We start from the raw sequence: 18270 nt of genomic DNA on the forward strand, positions 1-18270 counted from the left end.
TTCCACGTATAGACGCACACTTTCGCATTCTGAATTAAAACAATTATATCTGGCCCCTAGATAAGTCGCAAAGGAATCCATCGATAGAGTCGTTAACGCTAACAAGTTTATGAACTAAAATGAGACATAGGATGTTGCTATCTCATTCTATGTCATGAACTCACTGGCGATGGTGATTCCATCAATGGATTTGCATGCCTATTGTCTAGAAAAATGACTCGTTTTTTATACCACTAAGGCGGCAAACAAGCATACAGCCCACCTGATCGTAAGCGGTTATAATAACTTATGAATGCCTACAATACCAGGGATATTATACATGCGTTGCCAACCCTGAAGAAAGGTAGGAGGTTTTATAGGAGGTTTACCTCTTTTTTCGAGGAAAACCTCGACAGGGAGCTCCTTCCATAACCTGAACGATTGTTAGTAATGGGATCTAATGAACCTATCGCTAGCAATATACCTTATCAGGTCGACCTTCATGTAGTTCTCCCTGGAAACCATCGTGAACAATTCTTGTTGAATTCGTCACGATGGGCGATAGTTAAACCCTAAGCGGGTCAGTTACTGCTTCATCCTCACCTATCATCTGTCACTGGTGCCCCGCCAGTGTATATTGTATGGCGCGGGCAAGGTTACCATTCCATTATCATCCATAACAAAAAACTGAGCGTTCGTGGGAGAGAAAACATCTCTAAAACCATGCTACATGCGACCATACAGGCTCTAATCTATGGGGGTGAACTCCCTGTAGATGTTGAGCTGTACGATGGTAGAAAATGGCCGTGGGTATCACATTGAATAATTCCTTTGAGTACTATGCTCTACAAAGTATAAATTAATCTATTTATAGAATTATGAAATTTATAGATAGAATAAGACGACGGCGTGCACTGTCTTGTTCCTTCTTATATGAATGTTCACCGAATCATTTCATTAATAGATTCCTTTGTATCTGGTTAAATAGTACAGATCTGTCTACGAACCATCTCGTCATCATTGTTTGTGCGTTCACAATTGAAGTAGGTTTTTTGTGAAGTAAAATATACTTGTGATAAATGAGTTAATATCTTTCGATTTGTGACAGCTGCAAGTAATTGTTATACACAATGAATTGCCAGTACGTATTTCTTTGTAACAAAACAATTTAAAATTTTCTCAACAATAAGACATCTACTTCAACCGTTACAAAATTAATGTTGGACTTATATTGCTTTTGGTAGTTCTTTTTAAAATTGGAAGTATAGACAATCTTATCTGAAAACCTTTTCCATTGAATTTATAAAAATAAAGTACTCTTAATCTCGTACGCCTTCTGAAATTTGGATGTAGAAGCCGTGTATAAGCAAATATAGTTTAGACTTATTTCTATTCGACTCAGAAAGGCGTACAAAACGAAAATCCATCTAATTGGTAGTAGTAACTGTCGTGTAAATATGAATAATACCAATGGATATCATATATAATTCTGCAACACTTAAATGCATTGCAGGGTGTCAATGGATGCAGGTAGCTTAAAACAGTTTTTTATAACAATATACGAGTATAAACATAACTGGTTATTACATCAGAATTGTTTTGTTTCATTCCGCTACCATTAGCACGTGTGTGATTGTCAATAATTTGATATAATAGTTTGCTTGAAAAAGCCTCGTTTAAAGATGTAACACGTATTGCAAAACGTTCGTGAACCAAATGACAGTCGGAGATTGATAGCTAATATGGAAGGACGCAGAACTTCTGATAGGTCTATCTAAGGTCAATCTTCGAATATTTAATGATAGCGGAATTAAACAAAATAATTCTAATTAAATAATCAAATAACACATTTCTCTTAAAATTCATGTATGTAATCTAAATAATCAAGTTAAAGTAGTGAACTAGTCTACAGAAGGTTTTTATATTGATATTTTATTCTGTAGTAACAATAATACAGATTCTAAAATAATATACGCACGTTTCGCAAATTTGCAAAATTGTGGCGAAGAAATGATATCACCAGTTGTCACGCTCACAGCATAAAATATACGCAGCGAGGCGTATTTGTATAGATACTTTGTAAGTAAATACGGGAGATTGTTAGTACACAGTGATTTGTTTTAGCAACTGTCATATTATACAGTTGTCGTGTATGAAAAATTTGTAAATGTTTAGAATTTATGAATTCTTTCTGTTTACTGAGAATAACATTACCATTTCTATTACAGTGACAACTTTATATTGAAAATATAGAATAATATTTAAATTGTATTTGGCCTATATCAACCATCCGCAATTGGTAACTTATACATAAGTTGATAGTAATAATACTGTTACCACGCTGTCGAGAACGCAATATACGGAAGTTCGTTTCAGTGATTCTCTTCCACGAAATGTTGAAGTTATTTTGTTCATTGAATCATCTTTTACGAACTCCTGAAGATGAAAATTACCACACAATGTCTGTATAAATGAACGGCGTGGATGATGATACAAATTGGCTCAATGTCAAAGTTAGGAGAAACCAAGAACATAGTTTCAATATAAGAACGCTTTAAAATAATAATTTGGAAATATTGCAAGTTGTTATTTAAATTATGAATCCTTTTAAGAAGGAATCTCTTTCCTTATTCCATAAGAAACTTGCTATGAAGGTGGACAATAAAAAAATATAATTAAAGCCCTAAAAATTAAATTAACTTGCCTCCTCCAATTTTCCGCTGTCTCCGTGTCTAAATACGCGACTGTCAATTCCCCCATGTAAATTACGAGCTGTAATCTGGAACGGCTGCGAGACAGCGACACCGCACTCCTCAATTAGTGTCGAAGCCGTGATGAGCCGCGCCAACGGCGGTGTGACGCGCAACGTGATGGGTGCGTTGCTGTTGTAACTAAATACGTTTCCATAATTAAACGACTTCCAAACAAGTACTTATTTATATGTTGTTACCTATCTGTATGTCATAAACACACATATACACATACACACACACACACACACACACACACACACACACACACACACACACACAAACACACGCACACATGCACACACGTACGCTCGCACAAACGCACTCACGCACGCACGCACATACATAATACTTATCCATACATGTGTATTAATGGTGAGATCTAAATAAAAATAATTGCATTAAATAAATTAGTAGATAAACAATTATCAGTACTATTAAAAAGCCTATGTACTGTACTCGTATATGATAATACGAATCCTGTTTCCTACAGGACAGGCTCAACCTAGTGTAGGAATCAATGATAAATTCTGTGCTTAATTAAACATACTTTATTAAATAAATATATCTTTATCTTGTCTTATTTTCTTTAATGGTTAATAATGGCGAATAATACTCGTAGTCCCGTCTGTGCCAATGTTATACGCTGGCGGGGCACCAGTGAGGGATGATAGGCGAGAACGAAAAGGCAGGTCAGTTAGTACATCCTGATAAATTAATTTTGGGTGTATTGCTAGCAATTGGGCTACTTATTGTTATTATTAACAAAACAAAGGCAGACCAGTTAGCCCACCGTGATGAATACACGTAGAATTCAGCACGATGGTTTCCGGGGGGGACCACGTGGAGGTCGACCTGACAGGGCTTATTGCTAGTAATGGGACTGGTAGTCTGTATTACTAACAAATCCCTTCCTCTTCTATCTATATGTTGTATCAGTCATTAACTGTCCACTGCTTATTATAGCATCTCCGATAAGGGGGGTTATTACCAGTAGTTGCCACGCTTGGCAGGCAGGTTGGCAACCATAATTTGGCTTTTGGTGATCTTTTAAAAGGGACACTGCTGCCCATCCTTTCACCATAAGCTCCCTTAGTCGCCTCTTACGACGCCCAGGGAAAGGAAAGGGCGGCCTATTCTATGCCGAAACCTACACAGCTATGTATACTTCAGTCATGAACGCATTAATATTTCATCGATACTGCATATACAGGGTGTTTTGTAGATACCTTAAGTTGTAAATACAGAGTTATTAATAAAATTAATAGCAAGTAAAAAATAACACATTTCTTATGTCTCACTGAACTAGGTGTTATCTTATATAAACATAACTGGTTATTAGATCAGAATTATTTTGTTTCATTCCGCTATCATTAGCACGTGTGTGACTGTCAATAATTTGATATAATAGTTTGCTTGAAAAAGCCTCGTTTAAAGATGTAACACGTATTGCAAAACGTTCGTGAACCAAATGACAGTCGGAGATTGATAGCTAATATGGAAGGACACAGAACTTCTGATAGGTCTATCTAAGGTCAATCTATTTTTACCATCTAATTTTAGACGCAGTACATTTAAATAAATGTAATGTGAACTTATATATGTGTTAACAGAGATTTAAAAGAGTACATAACTGTTGAGTTTCTTACGGGTTCTTCTCAACAGATAACATCGTCCTGAACCCTGCAGTAGATTAAAAAACGTGATGATTTAAAAGTGCTTGTAAACAAGTGTATTTGAATAAAAATGATTTGAATTTGTTAACGATTGGTCACAGCCCCAACAAAAGCTTTGATGGGGTGGTGATATAGTGCACTCGTTATAAAAAAAACCGTTATTGGTCATCATATAACTTCTTTTTCTGCAATTTTTTTTTAACTATAGTACAATCTTGTTTTAGGGACACACACTTTCCGAGTAGATCTGGAATAATTTACCCGCAATTCAGACACTTGACAGATAATACAAATGTCGCTATTTACAAGGGATGCGGCATGCGCCCTCTTAATTATTTTTATCCGACTTCTGAAGAAAGGAGGGTATTGATTTTTTAATATATAATTATTGGCACCTACCTATATATAATTATTGGCACAATATGTCATTTAAATGATTTTATAGATTTTTAAAAAAAGATGACGTATTGAAGGAGTATTATTGGTTTGGTATTACTACATATTATGAAACAAAGTCGCTTCCCGTCTGTCTGTCCCTATGTATACTTAGATTTTTAAACTACGCAACGGATTTTGATGGGGTTTTTTTTTATTAGATAGAGTGATTCAAGAGGAAGGTTTATATGTATAATACGAGTACATGCATAATACAGTAGAAAAACACTAATAATTTTATCGTACTTAGGATAAATTAAAAAAAAATTGAAATTGTACCCGGGGCATGCGAAACCGGGGCGGGTCGCTAGTATTTAATAAAAAGAACACATTTACACGTTTCACACACAAAATCATACGAAATATAAAATGTACGGCTGGTTTTAAGGCAAAACTGAAGAACTATTATTTGAGCAAGTTGTCATCTTCTTAATGTGTTTATATGTCTGGTTAGCATACTTATTACATACTTTTCGTGAACAGTATTTATATATTTTTATGTATTTGTGTAGGCGTTTATGTCCATGTATGTATATGTATTTGTATGTGTATGGTGTGTATATGTATATATATGTATGTATGTGTATGTATATATATGTATATATGTATGTATGTATGTATGTATGTATGTATGTATGTGTATGTGTATGTATATATATGTATATGTGTGTGTAGGTGTATGTATATAAATATAATAATGAGTAGGGATAATATTTATATTATTATATGTATCACATCTCCCATATTTAGAACTAACAAAATTTTTCATCATGCCTCCCACCAAACTGTTTATAATTACTCCTCTCCATCCAAAGGTTGCCTGGAAGAGATCGCTCTTAGCGATAAGGTCGCCCATTGTTTTCTCATTGTGATTATTTCTTGTAATTATTTATATTTATAATAAGTTTACTATTGTAATCTTTTGGAGGAAACAATAAAGAGTATCTATCTATCTATCTATCTATCTATCATACATTACTTCTGTTACATCACGTAATTTGCGACTAAACCAGTTATTTTTATTTAAAAACTTCATATAGAAATTTTATCAAATGTAGTTTACATTTGATAAAATTTGTATATGAATCTGTAAGAATATCAGGACTAATCCGTAAGTATATCTTTTTAAATAATAACAATATTTTTTCCAAATCGGTTTACATACATAAAAAAATACAATCGAATTTAAAACCTTCTTCTTTTTAAAATAGGTTGAAAAACTGCTACAATGTAGCATTAAATAAAAATCGAAGATATTAATAGTGAAATTAAATCGATAGACAGCTGGTTGAGCTGTAAAAAGTGAACGAACAGAGGCTTTAGTGCATTGATCATAAAAGTAATAATTCGTACTTTATTTTTAATACCAAACAGCACATGTAATATTAGGTCGTTGTGAGTAGTAACCATTATTTATGATTTTTCACAATTGTGTGTTTGCGTGTGTGGGTGCCTGTGTGTGTGAGTATGAGTAGGATCGTGTGTTCCTGTGTGTGGTATGGTTATACATAATGATATTGTTTGTGTTTTTTTTTATGCAACTTTAGAATGGCAAACAAGCTGACGGCCCACCAGATGGAAAGTGGTAACCGTCGCCTATAGACATGAGCAGTACCGTGGACATAACAGAGTATATAAGTATATTGAATGTATGATAATTGAGTGGATACGTTCCCAGTTCCTTAATTTAATTATTTTTTATTTCTAATAATTGACTTGTATATTGTCTTTTTACATATGTAGTTTTAACTGTGACTGTATTAACTACTTTATGTTTTCTTCCATTTTTATTCTTTTCAGGATCATATGTTAGAGATTTATGTTTTTTTTTAATCTAAGACGAAGTACATATATTTTTCTTACTATCAAAACTGTGAAAATACAAAATATTTCTCTAAATGATAACGAATGAAATGTAGCACATGTTACCATGTCTAGATTGATATTGGCTACCTGATAATAGTCTTCCATTAATATGGCCACTATAAACTGTTTTGCAGGAGAGCCTTTGTCATTTAATCCTATGCATATATTTTTAATATAAAAACTACCATAAAATTTACCAGTCTTACAGTGTATGTACGTCTCTAAACTGTTACGGAAGCTTGGTAAAGAGTTACTACCGTAACATAGTACTATTTCACCGTGAACCGTCCTCGTCGCGCCCATAAACCTAAGTAAATACGCTCCACGACCAAGATTAAGGCGGGTTTATTTCTGTATGTTTGTTTGCTCTCATCTTGTTTTATTGCCGTCCACCGTTCTTTGACTATTTCCAGAGATTTTTAAAACTATAAACGTGGTTTGTTTTGTATTTTACGATTTTTTAACCCAATCCGTAAAAAAGTGATATAACTCGTTTGAATACGTTTGAAAGGAACTTTAGTGATTTTTTTTTGTACTACTTAGAATGGCAAACAAGCTGACCGCCCACCTGATGGAAAGTGGTAACCGTCGCCTATAGACATAAGCAGTACCATGGACATAACAGAGTATACTGTTTCGCCCACGATACCCCCCATGCGTTGCCATTCCTGAGGACTCAGGTGTTATTCCTCTGTACCCAGTAAATTCACGCCATATCTCACCCTTCAAACCGAAACATAGCCATGCAAACACAACTGCTTCACGGTAGAAACACGAATGGGACAGAGGTACACAAGCAATCGACTTTTGTACAAAGTCTCCCTCTGGTAGGTAGTAAGACAATGTTTAACTTTAGTTTGTCTCTTAAACCATATACCTACTGACTACTCGTAATATGAATAGGTTAGTAAAGAGATAAGCTATAAATAAACTGAAATAATTATCCAACAATCTGTGACAAATTATTATGATCACTGTACAGTAATTAAACATCTTTATGTCACAATGTTGACAACGCACAAGTGAGGCTTTTCAAGCTACGATAGCCATTTACGAATAATTTTTATTCAATGAACTAACGCATTTTCATATAGTAATTTATTTTATTTTAATTTAATAACTACCGGTTAGACTTACGTGTAATTAAATCGAAAAAGCTCGACTAGTTTTGGAATAAATCGTCATTCTTAGTCATGAGCGATTGTGACGCGAGCGTGAGCCTGACTGCGCCCCTCGTCCTTGGCTTTTTCGATCTAATTACACGTAAGTAATTATATGGCGACGGCCACCACTTTCCATCAGGTGGGTCGTCAGCTTGTTTGCCACTCTAAATTGCATAAAAAAAATAAGTTAAACCGGTAGTAAATACATTAAAGTATAATGTGTGCTTACAAATCTTTTAACAATAAAATTTCTTTTATGATGATCGCTTAATGGTGGGTTGCTCGATTTCTATCTTTATTATTTAGAAAATAAAAAAACCTACCATCGACATCTTCGTTGTCGAGCATGTTGTCGAGCTCGCGGTCGTCGAAGCTGTGCACCATAGTGTTGAGTATGGTCCGCACCTTTTCTTTTTCAATCCGCCCCTGTTTGCTCGAGTCGAACATGCTGAATGCTCGCCGAAGCACTGTCGAGCAAAATATTTGGATCATAAATTAATTTATTCATTACATTAATTCGTTAAAAAAAGTCATATATAAGAGTTGCTTAGAGAAAATAGTAGTGTTGGATAAAATATATAACTACAATCTCGGTAGACTATATGTTGGTAGGAAGTTTTCGTTATTGCAAGCATGAGAACCAAGGAGGAACTTTTCGCCTAAAAAGAGAAGAGTTATGTTTACAGGGTTCATGTATGTATTTGTTTATTCACTTTATTCCTAATTGATTTATTATTTACTTAACAAGTAAAATTCGCTGTGTGGTCTCGGCATAGAATGAGCCATCTATATCTTTTTCCATAGGTATCGAAGAGGAAAGTAAGGGAATTTAATGGGACGTATCATCCCACTTAAAACATCACCAAAGCCTAACCACGGTGGTTAAGCGTGGTAACTGCTGGAAAACCCCCCCCCCCCCCCAATAGAGGGAGACCTATGTTCTACAGTAAACAGCTGATATGTTATAGGTTACAAATAAAATATATTAATATTTTATTCAGTTCTAAGTGTAAATGATTTGTTACTTAACTTTGTATATAAGATGACCGCACGTATCCAAAGAATTTCGGACCCAAACAAATATGTTTCACTCGGGTATTCAAATACTTGTCCTACCTCGGGGACTGGATGTAATCGAAACTTTGATACTCTCAAAAGGCACGCAAACTTTTGCTACTGTGAACTGAATACGCGGGAAAATTGTAAAACCTCAGCATTCCCATGTGTGCTTTCGTTCAAACTATTTGGAACTTTGATAAATTGGTATTTTATAGATAATGTCTGTATCCCGCGGTTTTGCTCGAAGTCGTATCGTAATGTTGAATAGCCTCTTGCTCAGTAAATGAGATATTTAAGGCAAAAAATATCATCTGAGTTGTTTCAGAATTCCAACAAACAAACCCTTCCGCTTTTTTATAATATTATAGATTATTTTTATTAATATATGTATTATTTGATCCTACAGATATCGTTCTATCAAAAGATGGTATAACAAATATTTACATTTGTTTGTAATGTTTGAATAGGAACGATTTGTATGGAAAAAGTTAGATATGTCCAAATTTTATCGAGAAGTTTTTCTCTTTGTACAAACTTTCCTTGGACTTTAACGAATATTGAAAAAAAAAGGCAGCCGTTCTCGAGTTTTGCACCTACATGCAACTATACATTTAGAGTTTCATTTTTATTTATATACATTTATGGCAGTGAAATAAGAAGACATAGAGGCATAGCGTCTTAGATACAAGGAAAAGTAACGTATACGTGGTACTACACATCAATGCGACGTTGATGGTGTACAGTTCATATCTATAGATAACTGTTACCGTTTCTCATCAGGGAAAATGTTAGCTTGTTTAATAATCTTTGTTGTCTGTAGTAATACGAGGAAATAAAAACAGTAGAGGCGCATAGTTAACCTCATTATTAGGTCACAGCCGCTCATGATTAAAGATCACGAAATGATCCCGAAACTAGTATATACTTGAGCTTTCTCGATTTACACGTAAGTTAAACCGGTATTTATTATATTAAAATATAACCCAAAGTATCAAAAATTTGACTGTTAGAACCAAAATACATTACTAATTTTCTTTTTGTCTACTCTTAAGCTATTAAGTGACGTAAAAAAACTTAACAATTTGTCCGTTATTATACATTTTACTTAAATGAAGAGAATATAGTAAAAAAAGTATTAAATATAAACGTAGACAATCATAAAGATATAGGGAGATCTAAAAAAAAATGGGCGGACTGTGTGAAAGATGATATGACCAGAAGGGGGTGAATACTGAGGCGATTGCAAACAGTTATGAATGGAAAAGGAAAATATATTACGCCGACCCCAAATAGATATAGGAAAATGGCAGGGAGACGATCAGTTTTATTAAATCAAGATATGGCGATAGGTTTGCCCCCTGCCACGTTGAATTCTAATATGTTACATATTCCAAAATCATTACAAGAGGATATAAATGCTGTCTATAAGTGGAGCAAAAACAATAATCTTCCCTTAAAATACAAATACAATATGCATATATACAAATACTGGCCGTGTGGTCCCAGCATAGAATAGGCCATCCCTTCCTATCCCGTGGGTGTCATAAGAGTTGACTAAGGGAGGGCAAGGGATGGGTGGCAGCGTCCCTCTTTAAAACATCTCTAAAGCCAAAAAAGGCAAAACCCCCCAAGGGGAAGGCTTATGTTCAACAGTAGACAGTTAAAAGCTGGCATGATGATGATGATGATGTAATTGAAATGAGTGTAAGACAATAACCTTCTCGCGCAGAAAGTTCGAGACTAATTATAAGTTGGGCGAAATCCATTAGAAAAAGCAAAATTCGTGACCTCAGGGTTCTTTTAGACGATAAGCTATAATTCCATGAACATGTGACGGAAACCCGTAAAACAACTAACAAATTAAATTTCTTAATTCGAACTGCATCGTATATCGATGGTACATCAGTGGCAAAAGTGTTATATAACGCGTATGATAGAGGGAGACTTTGTACAAAAGTTGATTGCTTGAGTACCTCTGTCCAATTCGTGTTTCAACTGTGAAGCAGTTGTGTTTCCATGGCTGTGTTTCGGTTTGAAGGGTGGGATATGGCGTGAATTTACAGGGTACAGAGGAATAACACCTGAGTCCTCAGGCATGGCAACGCATGGGGGTATCATGGGCGAAACAGCATACTCTATTATGTCCATGGTACTGCTCATGTCTATAGGCGACGGTTACCACTTTCCATCAGGTAGGCTGTTAGCTTGTTTGCCATTCAAAGTTGTATAAAAAATGACCGTAGCAAACTAGAATATAATGCTACAATATGGGACCCCCGTGAGGACAAATATCCTTATGTGAAATGTGAGGATATCGAGTGCTATATTCACCACAACTATAATTATCGACAAATGCCTCTAACTACCTCATTAGGAGTAATCATCGTCATCATACCAGCCGTTAACTGTCCACTGCTGAACATAGGCCTTCCGTTGTTGAGGGGTTTTGCCAGTAATTGCCACGCTTGGTAGACGAGTTGTAACGGCAGTTAGGCTTTGACGAGGGTTTAAAAGGGACGCTGGTGCTCAACCTATGACTATTAAGTTCCCTTAGTCGCTTCTTACGACACCCACGGGAAAGGAAGGAGTGGTCCAAAGTCATGAGTATTATTGTGACAGTGTTGACCTGATGACACTATAAAATAATGTATCATGCTAAGATAGAACGTGAATTCTCTCTATTGTGGCACACTGCCAGATCATATTTTGGATTCACTTAATAAAAAAAGAAATATTATTATTCAAGCAAACATAGATTATAAGCGTTTTTGAATAGTCATTTTTTTCATTACCGAATAAACGAACAGGACATTGTTTATGCTAATATACGCGTGTAAAGACAGGGGTTACAGCTAGTTTAATGTAAAATAGAGTTTCGCTCGTCTATATTGAAGATTCTAAAGTTTATCTACGCAAATGACGGGTCCGCAGATAGCGGTGAAGGAAATGGGCAAGACAGCCCCGAGTGTAGAGCTATCTATACAACATCCCGGGTCTTTAGGGCGGTATATTATTAGATTCAGTATGCCGTATATTAAGCTGTTATCAGAATATAGTAGAGAATATTGAAAGATTAGACCTCTACGAATGGATTGTATCCATATAGTTTTACCGTTGTGGGGTCTGTACATATACATCTAACAGCCACTTGTGTAAACATCATCACTTACTTTTCCATCAAGTACATAACTGTACATAGATATCTATATACATAGATATATATCAGCCAGTCCAAAAGAAATGGGTAAAACCTCTTTCTTTTAGTCTGACCGCACAGTCAGACTTAAAGAAAGAGGTTTTACCCGAGAGCGACTTTTTATAAATTATGACTACATCGAGACTCCAATAATTTTGCCAATGCCAAGTTGGAAGAGACGCTGCATATTTATTCGGCAGCAATGCTCCTTTCTAAATACATTTTTGTTGTCATGTTTACTATCTTGATCACTCTATTACAACCCTAACATGTAGACATATTATTACTAAATAGCAATATCATTTATTTCATTTAATTTAACAGTATTATGCCTATATAAACGCATACAAACCCTCAATCAGGCAGTCGTAATTTAGCTAGCCAAATTGCTATCTAGCTACGGGCCTGGTTTCTGTTCATCGGTCTGGCCTATAAAACCCAACTAGTTAATAGTTGGATTTATCATCCGGGCTCAATAAAATCCTAAACCAAGGGTCTCGCGCGTCACGAATCAAGTGGACCTTCAAATAAGTTAATAGTGCAGTGTAAACTAAATAAGTTAATAATATAACAGTGTCTGTAAATATTAAATTAAACAACTGGCTGTAATTTCTGTTTTTCTATTTTATTTTTTTGCATATTTTCATTGTCACTACCTTCTGTATATAATGTATGTAAATAGGTAAAACTAGTTGTTCTTACTTATTGACCGAGGCAACTACACCGTAAACACTTATCTTTATCGCAAGCAGAGACTTTTATTTGTCTTTTCCCTCATAAATGGCAACGCATAGGGGTCTCATGGGCGATAAAGTATACTCTGTTATGTTTATAGCACTATTTATATATATAGAAGACGGTTACCACTTTCCATCAGGTACCGTCAGCTTTTTTGCCAATATAAGTACCTAGCTTAAAAAAATCTACACCACTTAAAATACTTTAGAATTTTATTTCGCAAAAAAAAAACACTGAAGTCAATAGTACATCAGTTTTAATTTAAATTTTAAACTACTAAACTGATTGTGATTATATTTCTGTAAGTTTAATGTAATAAAAAATGTACATATATGCTTTCAGATAAAAAAGAATTTTCCAAATAGGTTTATAAATGACGGAGTTATGAGGGAACAAACGTAAAAAAGAATACAATCGAATTAAGAGGCTTCACACTTTTTTAAAGTCGGTTGAAAACAGTTTTCCGTTAGACATTGAATAAGTTAAAAATAAACATAACACTAATTATATTAAATTTAAAAGCGTAGTGTACTAGAGAATAGACATAAGTAACACGAATTCAAAATTTAACTAACAATTTACTCAACACGAATTTGCTTCATAGTATGAAATGAAATAAACAAATTCGTATTTAGAAGCACGCCTAGGGCACGAAGTATACTAAACTTTTAGAATACATTTAAATCTCGCAAGTGTTTTCTGTTTGCGGCTTCAGTTTTTCGAAAGCCTTACGAGCTTTCCAATTGTGAGCTAGAACAATTTCGAATTGAATTGTTTAAAGTTATACATTGCTGGACAAATTAAACGTAAAATTACCTAGATATACTGATTTGTTGGTGAACTCTTTACAAGTTGATATTTACTAGAAAACATTTGAACACAGTTACAAAAAAAGATTTTATGATAAATAGGGTGGATGATATAGTAATACATAGCAATATGTATAGATTTATTTAGAATGTCTGTATTCCGGTCCAAAAACGAATTTGTTAAAAATCTGTTATTCAAAAATTAATATTGGATAACAGATTTTTAACATATTCGAAAATAGATATTCGACCGATATGAATGATATCAAAATGGGTAATGGCCTTTTTTTTTCAAAACAAATGTCTAAAAGGAATCCAATATATAGATATCGGATCGGTATTAATATTACCCATGCCTAATGATAAATACGTGACCAGTTCCGCCATTTAGGGCACTCTCAAACGTCAAGTATTCCCGTGAAATCAAATTGATATCTTTACAAGTGATACATTTTGCTTTAGAAATAAAATGAGTTCTCTGTCGAGGTTTTCCCAAAAGACTACAGCAGGGTTCTTCAAAAGGGGGTAAAAAGGTTTCTTCAGAGTCGGCAACGCGCGCGTAATACCTCTGGTATTGCAGGTGTTCATAGGCTACGGTAACCGCTTACCATCAGGTGGGCCATATGTTTGTTTGCCACCTCAGTGGTATAAAAAAATAAAATAAATAGCGACTTCAATTATGATAGAACACAGAGAGGGGTTAAGGAATTGTCAGTAATGCGGACTAGTCCCATTGCTAGCAATATACCCTGTTAGGTGGACCTTCGTGTGGGGCCCCTTGGAAACCATCATACTGAATTCTATTTGGTATTGGAGGCAAAGATAATGTGTTACCTAAAATTTGATTATCTCAGAGCGCTATCAGAGCATTTTATAAATAAAAAAAAAAAAAATAGGCAGCATAATTGAAATTAAATCTTTAATTATTCTGATTTATAGAATTTGAACTTTATATATAATTTCGCATGAAGCAATATGCATATTTTTAAATTACTCGTATTTAATTTATCTCTATTTAATTAACATATACTAGAAGACCCAGTGAACTTCATATCACCTACCATGACATCTATTAAAAGTAATTTTCATATAAAATTATCTAGGTATTTTTATTTTTTTTTTATCTAAAAACTGGATGTTTTTTTTTTAAACAAGCCCTGTATTATATTGATCTAAACAAAAAAAAAAATTCAAATCGGTTAAGCAGTTATTAGATTTTAGCGAGACTAAAGTACAACAATTGTTTTGTAATTCTAATACAATTGTTTGACATTTAATATCATAATAAGTTTTTTAAGCAATTGAAAGGACAGTTCAATTAAAATTTTTATATTGTTCTTGTCACATCAGATCCATTATCCGATAAAAAGTATAACAGTGTTACATTTTCAAATAATATTTAATTAAATTTTCCCAGAAAACATTCAATACAATGAATAATAAAGTGACCTTTATTAAATTTTGGCTCTTAAGTATACTAGGAAATAAGAAGCAAAATTGAATAAGTAGAGCGATTAATTTCAATACAATTTGATGGTTGCATGTTTATTAATACTTTGCGTAAAAGAGTGTTTATTATTTTTGGAATGCCACAAAACGCTTTTGATTTTAATGATACAGTATACCGTGGTTGACGTGGTAATCGAAACTCCAAACAGTGGCTGTTGGCCAACATAAGTTTATTATTTTAATAATCAACGGTTTTTCTAGCAATAAGTGTAAATAATGTAGATTCTTGCTTTAAAGTAATTGTCTACTAAATCACTCTCAGATGAGAACTTTTAACGTGTAGACGATCGCTGTCAAGTGATTAGTACCATTTGTTTTAGTAATATGAATTATTGATTGACTCACCTACCGCTGTTAGGGTAGTACTTAACTTTTTATAATTGTTGACTTACTACCATTTCTTAAATGTAATGTCTTTAATTAAATAAAAATTAATTAGTAAAATTAAATGTACTAAATTACTAGTACATATTCAAATAACTTAATCTTCCCATTAATAATCGCCATGTAGGTCCTGGCATAGAATGGGCCACCCCTTCCTTTCCCGTAAGTGTCGTAAGAGGCACCTAGTAGAACTTAATGATAGACGGATGGGCAGCAGTATTAAAATATTACTAAAAGCCTAACTGCGGTTGCCAACCCGCCTGCCAAGCGTGGTAACTACTGGCAAAACTCCCCTTCTGGGGAAGGTTTATGTTCAGCAGTGGAAAGTTAAGGGCTGATAAAATGATGATATTTCAAATAACTACAGAAATTTGTTTAATAATTTTAATTTAAGCATAGTATGCCAACTAAAACTAAACTAGTAGTAAACCGCAAAATAATCTAGAAAAAAATCAAATTTCAATTCAAAGCTTTTTCTTTATAAAATAGGCATTCACAAACACTTTAGAAGTATATATACTCTAGACTTGTCATTAAGTTACCGTTAGGTAACTAAAAAAAAGGTAACACGGAATTAATTTTTCGAGTTCTCGAAACATTGAGATTTTTTCCCGTCTCCACTAACGACAAATTTCTCGAGAACTCTGGCCTTGAGAATTTTCGATATAAATCCCTAGCTACTAAGTAACAGTACATGAAGAAAATACTTTTTTAATAAATGATAATAGAATGGTTACCTCGCTTGTGCTATCAGTATACGCCGATGGGATATCAGTAAGGGATGATAGGTGAGGATGAAATCAGGACCGTTAGCACAACGATGAATTCACCAGGTTTAACTGGTTTCTAGGAGAAACCACGTGGAGATAGACCTCATTGAGGATATTACTAACAATGGGGCCATTAACCCTTTGTTATTAACAATCCCTTCCCCCTCCCCCCCATTAACTACTTAACTACTAAAGCCTGTAAGCGTAAACTGTTTACAAGTACTAAATCGCGTAGTGAAACATTAGTGGAATTAGACGAGCGAGTACTTAGTTTACATAAATATTGTGTTAAATAATTCAGAATCAACAAAATCGGACAATATTTGCAAGTAAGTAATTCAATAAGTCTCACACAATTATAGTTTATAATATATTTCTTCTTTTTGTTATATCTTTCATATAAATCAGATAAATAACGTGAGATATTATTGTTTACCGACGAATAAATCTAGTGGTTACTTTCTATGTAGTAGTTCTCTGGTATGTACTGGTTAGGTGATATGTACTGGTTACCTTGTATGTATCGATTACTTGGTATGTAGTGGTTACCTTGTATGTAGTAGTTCCCTGGTATGTACTGGTTACCTTGTATGTATTGGTTACTTGGTATGTAGTAGTTACCTGGAGTGTACGAGTAGATTGGAGTGTAGATTGTAAATTTTCACTTTTATTAGTCAATATGTCTGTCGGAAAGCTTAATGTACCTTTTTAACATCACAATTAAAATTTCTTAATAATGAATTAAGATTTCCTTTAACAACGATGTTTAGAGGTTTAATTTCGGATTATAATAGAAGAAAGTCATCCAAGCGTAGTACTGACGAGGGTCTGTTATCCTTAATTATCTTATAATAATCAAACCGTGTTTTATAAATAGGTTTTATCCTTGTTCATTAGCAAAACAGTGGTTGATTGTGAATAAAATTTTTTAATAGTTGTAATGAGGGTAGGCATTATAATTAGATTAATTGCTGATTTCAAACCTGAAACTTCTTAGTACTGCTATCATAAAAATTAGTTGGCCGTTAACTTAAATACTGTTATAGTGTAATTAAATTTGAAATAATATTGAATGAATGAACGAATGAGTATAATATAGAAAAAAAAACAAGACAGCATTTGAAACTGAACAATTTGCTACACAAATAATAGTAAAAATTTGAAAAAAATTCTACCTCTCATACTATATCGATCAATGTGAATGTGTGACGTCCTTGTATGAAAATTTCAGTAATTTGAGATTTCAATGAGAATTCGGGGAATATTGTTGAGTTAGAATGCTATTTTTCTGATTTTGTCTTGGTAATAAATACTATATCATATAATAATTAAATCGAGGGATGGGCAGCAGCGTATATTTTTAAGTGGCTAACTGCGGCTGCCAACCCGCCAGCCAAACGTGATAGCTACAAAACCTTCCAAGGGGGAGGCCTATGTTCAGAAGTGTATAGTTAATGGCTGATATGACAATGATGAATACGATTTACGACTCTATGCTCTAATACAAAATAACTAAATCCTAAAATTGAACACTGAACTTTAGAATGTCTTTTTATATATGCATTTAATTTCCTCTAGTGTGCTATAACATCATTCCGGCATTAATGCATAATGTTAAAATTTAGGAGACACTAAAAGATTGTGTCCAGGATAATAATATTCCCAGAGTGCACTCGTAAAATAGAGCGAAGTGTCGCAAGTGGTTGCGACTAGTTACGTTTCAACGCCTTACAATTATGCGGTTACATTTATAGAAGTTGTCAAGGTGGAACAACCATAGTGTAATTTGAATAAACAACTAGAAATATCTAGCTTTGTGTACTTCTAGATGTTTCTTATTTCTAATGAACTCTTTCTTAAATGGACTGTACTAGAGCGAGACTTTTTTGACGTCTGCTTGGGTACCTCTGTTCCACTCTTATATCAGTCATACGCA

At 34.0% G+C, this 18270-nt stretch overlaps 2 protein-coding genes across 5 annotated transcripts in view; one reads left to right on the forward strand and one right to left on the reverse strand.

Annotated features, from left to right (window-relative positions):
* The window catches only part of LOC113509494 (calmodulin-A-like), a 175573-nt gene that overhangs the window by 109274 nt on the left and 48029 nt on the right, over positions 1–18270 (forward strand). The gene's annotated exons all lie outside the window — the stretch shown is intronic.
* The window catches only part of LOC113509507 (troponin C-like), a 31874-nt gene that overhangs the window by 9574 nt on the left and 4030 nt on the right, over positions 1–18270 (reverse strand). Inside the window, exon 3 of the mRNA XM_052897333.1 lies at positions 8189–8336. Within this exon, the coding sequence (XP_052753293.1) occupies positions 8189–8336 (148 nt within the window). The remainder of the gene's footprint in view (positions 1–8188; positions 8337–18270) is intronic.

Source organism: Galleria mellonella, unplaced genomic scaffold, assembly GCF_026898425.1.
Source record: "Galleria mellonella isolate WM207_F2 unplaced genomic scaffold, CSIRO_AGI_GalMel_v1 utg36, whole genome shotgun sequence".
Taxonomy (NCBI): Eukaryota; Metazoa; Arthropoda; class Insecta; order Lepidoptera; family Pyralidae; genus Galleria; species Galleria mellonella.